General features: G+C 28.3%; 1 protein-coding gene across 1 annotated transcript in view; it reads left to right on the top strand.

Moving 5' to 3' along the window:
* LOC107447163 (vesicle-associated membrane protein 1) overlaps positions 1–9,953 on the top strand; it is a 21,319-nt gene extending 11,366 nt beyond the window's left edge. Inside the window, exons 4-6 of the mRNA XM_043056092.2 lie at positions 4,957–5,036; positions 6,402–6,453; positions 9,828–9,953. Of these exons, the coding sequence (XP_042912026.1) occupies positions 4,957–5,036; positions 6,402–6,453; positions 9,828–9,844 (149 nt within the window). The 3' untranslated portion in view covers positions 9,845–9,953. The remainder of the gene's footprint in view (positions 1–4,956; positions 5,037–6,401; positions 6,454–9,827) is intronic.
* The last annotated feature ends 8 nt before the right edge of the window (positions 9,954–9,961 follow it).

The following is a 9,961-nucleotide window of genomic DNA, read 5'->3' as shown; positions in this document are numbered from 1 at the left end:
CGTGTGGTTAATTTCAGATAATTTCATTTTCCAGTCTAAATATCTGTACTTTTCTAAATATCGTCTGCTTATTAATTGCATTTTTCTCTCTTTTGTTTTTGGCAACTATTGCAATGTTATGTTTACTTTTGATGTGTTTGTTCTATGTAGTACTTTTCTATGTGATGTTTTATTCGAGCGGATATTAAGGAGAATGCATACACCACAAGAGAAAGCACAGATTTTATGGTGGTTCATAGAAACGAAATCGATAGTGCAAGCACAGAGAAATTGCAGATGAATTTACCAAAAAGATCCTCCATCCAAAGGCAGCATCTTGCAGTGGAAGAAGAATTTTCTAGAAACTGGAAGTATCGCAGATAAGAAACATTCCGGACGTCCCTGCACAAGTGATTTTGACGTTAAGCATGTCAGACAGGCATTTTTAGACAATCTCAGTAGATCTGTGAGATCAGTGGCAAGAGAATTGGATATGCCAATTTCGACGGTGTATAAGTTTATTAAGTAACAATTAAGACTACATGCATACAAAGTTCAAATTGTTCAAGGTTTGGAACCGGACGATAGGCCTAAGAGGATGGCGTTCGCAACAGATATGGTAGGAAGGGTAGAAGATGCTGCTGATTTTTTGAAGCGCATAATGTTCTCCGACGAAGCATCCTTTCATGTTTCTGGCATTATCATAATGTGCGCATATGGGGATCTGAAAGCCCCCATGAATACCGTGAGACACAAAGTGGTGTGGACTAATGCACGACCGAGTCATTGGGCCTTTCTTTTTTTACAGAAAAGATAATCTCATCAGTCGTATACTTAGACATGTTGGAAAACTTCGTATTTCCATAACTAGAAGAGCTTCAGCCACATGTCTTTTTGCAACAAGATGGTGCACCACCTCATTGGGGTATCATCGTTCTTACTTCTTTGAATGACCATTTTCCTGGAAGATGGATTGGGCGAGGAGGTCCAATTCCTTGGCCACCCAGATCAGCTGATATAATGCCGCTGGACTTCTTTCTTTGGGGATTTATAAAGGACAATGTTTAGCGAGGAGGATCGTGTCGAACATTGATGACCTAAAAGCCAGAATTACAACCGCAATAGCGTCTGTGGATGTCGACATGCTTGCCGCTACCTGGCGTGAAATTGACTATCGACTTGATATTCTCCGTGCGACGAAGGGGGCACACGTGGAAGTTCATTGACAAGGGTCATGAAACTTTTTGAGTCTATCTAACCATTTATGTTATTAATTTTAATCTATGTTTATTATTTTATGAGTTATTAAACATCAAAATGGGTCAGGGACACCCTGTATTGAACAATAAATTAATATTATCAAATTTTTTAATAATGTAGTGTTTATACTCAACAATAAAAAGTAATGACAGTTTACTTTAGGTGTATAGAAATGGAATTGAACTTATAAGGGCCCCATCATTTTCAGTAGCTTAGGGCCCCACCAAGCTTAAATCCGGCCCTGGATCTCTGCATATATTTTATCTGCTGTAATAGATTCCGGTAATTCTTGTCCATTTAAGGGAGTACTTATGATTAAAAAACTAAATAAAAATCATAAAAACTACATATAAATAGAAACAAAAGTAATTAATTTATTTACCTTTAATCTCACTATAAAATGAATCCTTAATCACATGAATCGTGTATAAAACTCTGAATATGAAGCGTATAGTATTTGAGATACGCGCAGACGCGAATTTACAAAATAAAAATAATGGTTTAATTTTAAAATACAAAGTATTTTAACACAGCAGACGATTTTTTACTGTTTTACTTCAACTTGTTTAGCATAGAATAAATTTTAAACAGAAGAGAAAATGGAGTTGATAATAAATGAACTAATGAAAATAAATAAACAGAGCATCGTGAAGTCCAGATACATCGTTGTCAAGGAGACCACACAATTAGTGTTCGTCCACAACATCTATATGCACATTGATAGGAAACATTGAACTGGTGCTAATGCCGCTAAGATTCATATACCGCATAAAAATAAATCGCACAAAAATAAAATCGCACAAAACCAATTGCACAAAAACAAAATTGCATAAAAAAGGACCACGCAAAAACAGGTTTCACTGTACTTTTTTCCTTATTCTGTATTAATTTAGGTCAAAATAAATTTAACATATTATAATTAACATTTTATTAATTTTTGGTTATGAAATACAGCATGAGACACCAATGTCTTTATCTGTGCTACAGGTAGAATGTTCAAAACACCGCTCACTTCCAAACACTTAATTTTTCAAATTTTCAGTTATTTGATCTAAAAGAAACAGTTCTTCATCATTAAATTTCTTTAATTTACAAAATCATTTACTGATATTTTTTAATATTAATGAAAGAATAATTTCAAGCTACATACTATAATTTCGATTTTATATTTCTGCACAAATATAATTCCGATAATCTAACAGATTTTTTTAGTTTTTATTAGATTGTTTTTATAATTAAAAAATGCTAAAATAAATTTTTACTTGTAATTAGAGTATCAGAAAAAATATATTTAAAGGGGGACACCGGTGTCTCAACTGTGTCAAAGGGTTGTTTTTCTATATATTTTAAATTATTTGACATTTTTTAAACATTCATATTTCTACTCTCTCTCTCTTTTTTTAATTTTTTAAAATTTTTTTTTTAGTGTTAGTTGTAAATATAGTTTTTAATTATTTTTCTGAGGCTAATGAATTTTTTTACAGAGATCATAAATGTTATATTCATTGTTGACACATTTGTGTCACAATTACTGAATGGTCAAGACACTCAGCTAGTGTGAAGCCTGAGGTTTTATTCCTAGGGGTGACTTGAAATCAACTATCACAAATTAATATTTTTTTTAAAAAATGCTTAGATTTGAAATTTTATTTTAAAATGTTAAATTGTAAAAAAATAATGTATATGTGTGTGTGTGTATATATGCATAAAGTAAAGTCTCGATAATTCAAGTTCGTTTTGAGTTTCCCATAGATCCGAGCTAGTGGAAAATAGTCAGTCTTGCTCCCAAATAATGACCAACGTACACACAACACGTATAACATTTATCATGATTAATTTTACGATGATCACTATGACTGAATGTTAAGAAACTGGAATGTGTAAAAGCGATATTGTGTGTTAAACGCTGTAACTTGTGAATAGTGTGCTTAAACAAAAAACACTAGACAGTTAATTTTAAGCAGTAATATAATGAATGTTGTAACTTGGCTTAACGTAGTAAATATATCCTGATCCTCTAGCATATTTTTTTGTTAAATATATTTTTCAATTAAATACTGAAATTTGAAAATTGCTTTGTTTCCATTCATTTAAATATTTATTAAATTTTAAGTTTTTCGATAAATCGAGTTTTCGAAAGTTCGAGGTAGGGTCTTTCCCTCCACCTCAAATTATCGAGACTCTACTATATATATAAATATGTTTTAGAATATTAATTAATTCAAAGTATGATTGTTTTATTATTTATGCTGAATAATATTTATAAATTTTTCAGAAATATTCCATAATTCATGAGTAAAATCAAATTTTGATAATTTAAAAGTAAAAGTGAAAAGAAAAAAATCGGTAGTAAATTTGTGCTCACAATTCCTTTTATGTAAGGGTGTTTCCTTAATTCTTATAACATCTAAACTTTAAAAAAATGTACAAATTTTTATATTGTTTTACTGAAATAGGATAACATTATACATAACTATACTAAGCATACCTTAATGTTTACGTATTTTTAAAAGTATTAATTTTATAATGAAATATCTTTTTTTATAAAATTCCTTGTTTTATTTATCATTTTTTACTGCTAATTTAAGTTATCTGAATAGAGAAAATTTTTACATTATAGAAAAGTAAGCACAGAGAAGAAACCCTTTGAATAAGACTAAACAATTTTAAAACATTTCAATCATTCGTATTAATGTCACACTAATTTTATTTATTAAGTTTGTATGCCTAAAGATCAGTATTTTATTTGATATTCTTTCTTGTTTTGTTTTTTTATCTTTAGAACTGCTTAATAAGATGTTTTTTACTTATTCTTTATAGACTTTATATGTTCAAAAGTGGTAAATAGCAAAAGCTTTTTTTTCAAGAAATGAGAATTTTATTTTAGTTCTCTTTGCCAAAATACATTCTGAAAATCCTAAAGAAAAATGGTCAAAAGTTATAAGAAATGAGAATTTCAAAATCTGATCTTTTTTTTTCCTTTTTTTTTTAATTTTATTACTTTTACTAACTTTCCCAGCTCAACTATTTGTACCATATTTTCATGATTATTACTACCCCATATTTTCATCAGCAAAAATCTAAATTGGTGAGGGGGAGAATAAAGATAGGTATATTCAGAGAAAATAAGTTTGTGTCTGATTCCGTAATTTGATTAATAGTTAGCAGCAATTAAATAGCTTAATTTGAGTATATGATAGCTAAAGTATTTTAATAGCTTTATTGTTGAATTTTTATCTAATAATTTATTTATTCAAACTTTTAAGATTGGCTTTTAGTACATTAAAATCTGATCTTTAAAACAAAAGTTATTCTGGGTGATATCTTTTTTTCTCCATCTAATTGTTCTTTAAAGTAGTTTTAATTTTTTGTTTCATGATTTCAGAAGCTGTTTTTTAATTTAAAAAAAAATTTGGCTTCTAATTTAAATATTGCATAAGCATAGCCCCTAGCTTTTATATGTATATAATGTGAAATCTATTTATCAGTGGTAGTGAACTAAAAAATAGTACGTTTTTGATCTTAATTTTCTTTCCAATTTTAAACTAAAAAATTGTTATGGGTAAACATTATTTTTTTTTAAAAACAAACTCTTGTTAGTCAAGTGTTTTCTGATGTCAATTAAAAATTTTTAAAAAAAAGCATTCCTTTATCTTTGACAATACTTTTTTTTGCAAAAGTGTTTTCTAATATATCATTTACTTGATCTTTATGCAGAAGCCCTACAACAAGGTGCCTCACAATTTGAACAACAGGCTGGAAAACTGAAGAGGAAATTTTGGTGGAAAAACTGCAAGGTAACTCAAGAATATTTGTTGTTATTTTACTTTCATATTCTTATCATTTTCTGTTTTATAATTTTTTTTTATTAGTTAATGTGCCAAAATCATATATTTTTATTTAACTGTGAAGATTACTGTGCTTCTGGAAAGATTTTATTTGTATTTTTATGTTGATTTTCAGACTTATCATGATAAATACTATCATCAACAGCATTAACCATTTATTTATGTAGCAGTACTCCAGTTTATACAAATGCTGCACTCATTTGTTTCTTTAAAGTATGCAAAAACTCCAGCAAGCTTTAAAAGTTGAATTTAGAAACCAAGTTGAATTCTGCTTTCAATTTTTACACCACTTACTAACTATTGTTTCTAAACAATATATTGTGCATCACTGCCTCCGTAAAATAGATAGCCCTATCCCCTAAGAACAGGTTTTGCAGGATATAAGTGAAACAAGTTTCTCCACCTGCATTAAATAAGGATTAAGGTCAATATGACGCTGAACGTTCCATTTAAACAGTGTAAAATATTATATAAAACTAAAAAAATTTCATAGTTTTAAGTAATTACTGAATATTTATTTAAAATTTACTTAATTTTTATTTATTACAAATTTTTAAAATTTTTTTTTTTAATCTGTTAGTAGTTAGCTACGCATTTTCATACCACAATATAAACACTTGAAAGCAGCGTGCATGGCCTGACAGGTATTTTCTTAAAAATACACGTGGGCCACATTTTCTTAAGGAATAATAATTGCTAATTTTTACTTATTTCTTGTACGGAATATAAAGGTAAAGATTTCCTATACATTAAGAAAAAATCTTTATTCTGAACGAATTGAATTTTTTTTCTCTAAAAGTTAACATATTTATGTATGCAGTTAACATGTTCACTGCCAACCTTGTACTGACGGTTATGTTGTTTCTATCTTTGAAAAGTGGTAATCAATAATTAAATCTTATTTTAGCAGCAATTTTAAATTTTAACATGCATGCTAAGTTTTTTGTATTAAACTATGTGCTATTTTAGTGAAAGAATATTATATTTTCTTCAAAAATATTTCAATAATATGCATCTATTCAATAATTTTCTTGCATCTTGCTACCAGTTAAACTGTTTATCTCTCACTGGAGCAAAATCAGCAGCACAAGTGTTAACTGTAAAATCTGCCGCTCTAGTCTTTCTGAAATTAAATTTCCAGAAGACATTCTACTGCTAAAATTTAGGTTTCGCAGTTCAAAAACCATTATTGAATAAGTTTTCATTTATTCTCCATTAAATGCTATTAATAATAAATGTAGAGGGCTTTTATAAAGTAATTATGTTTATTGTATATTACTTGTGCAATTGAAATTTATTTAATTAATTTTTCAGATGATAATTATTATGGTCATTATTGGAGTTGTAATCGTTGGAGTTATTGGCGGTAAGTAGTTGTGCTTATTGAAGAACTTTTTTCCTTCACTTGGTCATAAGATTCTTTGCCTAAGAGGGTTTTTGTATGTTGTACCTTCTGCAGCTCTAGATAGCATTCTCTCGTATTCTGGTTGGATTCAAATGTTCCCTCTTAAATTCTAAATTTTTCTTTCATTCTTATGATCTACTGAGTCTAAGAAGAGTAAGGAAAATTATTTATATTTCCCCTTTTAATGTTTTATGTGGTAAAGTGTTTCTGTCGTGTATCTATAAATTTTGAGAGTGGAAACACAGCTTAACACTAAACCTAACAGAACGGTTAAATGACCGCTTTTGAGACTATAAATTGTTAATTGTTCCCGGTTTTCTTTTTTCCAGAACTTACAGCACCACTTTTTCAATAGTATCTAAATTGTTCAATATCTATCTCTTCTTCTTTTGCAATAAGATTAAAAACAGTATTATTAACTTAAACATCAAGTGAGGATCAACATATATTTACCTTCAGATCAACATTATATACATTAAATTTCAGACAAATGCTCATGTTTTATAATCATAAATATTTTTTTTTATCTACTATACAGTGGTAGTGTTTATTGAAACATATGTTGTGTAAAACAACTTTCTAACTGAAATTTCAGTGAGAGGTTAATTTTAGTTAATATGCAATAATTTTTTAAAGCTTTGTTATTTACGTCAAGATTTGATAGATCTGCTTTTGAAAATATTTTTTAAGTAAAAAAAAAAATCATGGTTCCTTATATCTACTTTCTTATTATTCAGTCAACCATTTTCACCATCACCATGCCAAGTTTGATTTTTATCATGGTGTGTAGCGTTTTTAAAAAGTGCGTAAAGGTGCTTATTTTCAATTTTTGTTTTTTAGCTCTTAAAGGTGCATTTTTCATGGGGTATTTTTAAAAAGTGCTTATTTTTCCCTTTTCGAAAATGAGATTTTTTTCTTTACCGTGTCGAATTTCGCTGCGTATTATGCAAAAGCGTGGTTTTCGCATTGTTATATTTAACGTTTTCACAGTTCATTCAACTGCAATCCATTTTGGCGTACCGCCAGTCCTAAACGTATGATTGCACCAATCATGTTACATGTTTGATGAAATACTTGTGAATCCGCATGTGTGTCAACTGAGCTGGGTTTGGTGAGATTCTTGCACTCTCATGTGCAACTTTGCTGCATTTTGCAAGATATTCTCAATTTCAGACTTCATTTTCCACCCTCTAAAATCGAACTGAAAAATCTCTCGATCTTTTTATGGTGGCTAATATAATCAAGAAAGGTCTTTCTCAGAAACTAGTTATTTTATCATGATCTTCGAAAATTATTTTGCGTTTTGTTAATGTATTTAGTGCTTAATTTTTGAGTGCTTAAAAAGTGCTTTCAAGGTGCTTATTTTTTTGACAGATTTGGCTACGCACCCTGTTTATGTTATTTGTTTAGACCAGCTGTTAGTAAAGACGAGTGCTGTTACAAATGGAAGTTAGGGTTCTTGGAACCACCTGTCATTCCAAATTGCGAAGCATTTCTTGCAACCTTTGACATTGCATTCCTTTTATCTGTTTTCAAATACAGACATGACATGTCCATTTACTCACGTTTTTTAATTTTTATGTAATGATTTTAAAAGTATACCACTGCATCATCTTCTGTGGTAGGTAAATTCCAAATTTTGATCATTTCATTGATTTGGCAAAAAAAAAAAAAAAAAAAAAAAAAAAAAAAAAAAAANTAAAATCAAAAAAAAAAAAAAAAAAATTTTGAAACAGAAAAAGGATGGACTGAGTTGGCTTGACTTGCATTGTGTTATAATTAATGAAATATTGATACCAAGATGATGTTTTGGCAAAAATGGTTGATTGGTTGATATGTAATTATCACATTGATAATCATATGTGGATGTAAAACCAGCAAATAGAGACATATTTTCCAAAAAAATTTTGCTTGCAAAGATAGATACTGACTTTTGAGTAATTTTGCATATAATTTTATTTTTATACTTAGAGTAGTAATAAAACTTATACTCTCTATTAATTTTTCTGATTTAATTTAAAATAACTTTAATTTAATAATAAATATTTTGCCCATATGAATAAATTAAACATATACAAAAGTATGACGACTGCAAAATGGAGCGTTTTAGGTTTGACAAACTAAAGAATGCCTTTCTGCATGTGACTGTTATTCAATTTTAAGTTTACTGTCACTTATTATTCAGATCATCCTCAAATAGATGAAAAGTTGCCAGTCATGTACTTAGAGTGTACTAACTTTTATTAGTCTACGCACCAAACTGCATTCAGATTCTATGTCAATATTTGCCAACTTCTCATTTTTGGTAGATTTTTCTTGAATGTTTAATGTGGTAGTAAATTTTATGCTTTTCATTTTTCATAAACTGAATTGGTAATAATTTTGGTAACTAAGCTACATAAACAGTTAACAAAAAAAAAACTGTATAAGACCTGATAATCTTGCTGAGAAATTTATGTGCTATCAAAATTAAATTAGCATAATCTTAAATGTTATTTTGTTACCATGTTATGTATTGTCATTAGGTATGAATTATGGGTTGGTTATATCTATAAATGCATACATCAATGAAACTTTTCAACTGAACGTTTATAAGCTCATCCTCTATTTACATATCCTGGTTTCTTTGATCCATTCCAAAAATTTTTTTAATACCAATATATACGGAGTTGGTGGTGCATTTTTTGACTTAATTAACAATACACAAGTCTAATAAACGAGCATTACGAGTCTTGTTAAATATCAGAAGTTATTTTAATTTTGTTTAATCATAAGCAAAATTTAATTTTACCTAACATAAATTTACATTAAAATTAATTTATTAAAATTCTTTCTAACTATTTTAAGTTTACTTTCTTGACTTTTAAAATTATAGAGAATAATATAAAATGAAGAATTCATTTACAAATTGCATAAATTATATCAATATTTAATAATGAAAACATTATCATTGTAAACATTTTCATATGCATACATTATCTGAAATCTAGTGTTTTTTTTGTTTTTTTTCAGAAACTTTATTAGTGCTGTAAACTAGGTGGTGTTATTATAACTCATTTTATTAGATAAATTTCAAAAAATTTTTTTACATTCTGGTGATACTTTATCAACTGTGTGCAACTAATAATTTTAAAGAATTTTTAGTCTTTTAAAGTTATTAAGAATTGAAATTAATGTGGTTTAAATAATTCTTTTTAAAATTAATGAGAAATCCTTTGATTCAATAATGTTTGATTTTCTGCGACTTCTGTTTCATTTAGATTATGAATTAGTTGCATAAAATTATAATGTCAAAAAAAGATAATTATAATTAATTATATTTTTCTTTCTAACAGCTTACTTGTACATGTGATGCCCAGAATTATTTTACTTCCTTGCTGTCTCTCGTGGTTTCACCTTTACGAAATTTGTAAAAATTATCTACAATGGGGTTTTGAATTAGACAAGTAGGTATGTTTAAGCTATAATT

This window comes from Parasteatoda tepidariorum, chromosome 6 (assembly GCF_043381705.1).
Source record: "Parasteatoda tepidariorum isolate YZ-2023 chromosome 6, CAS_Ptep_4.0, whole genome shotgun sequence".
Taxonomy (NCBI): Eukaryota; Metazoa; Arthropoda; class Arachnida; order Araneae; family Theridiidae; genus Parasteatoda; species Parasteatoda tepidariorum.
This window is presented reverse-complemented; position numbering and strand designations above follow the sequence as displayed.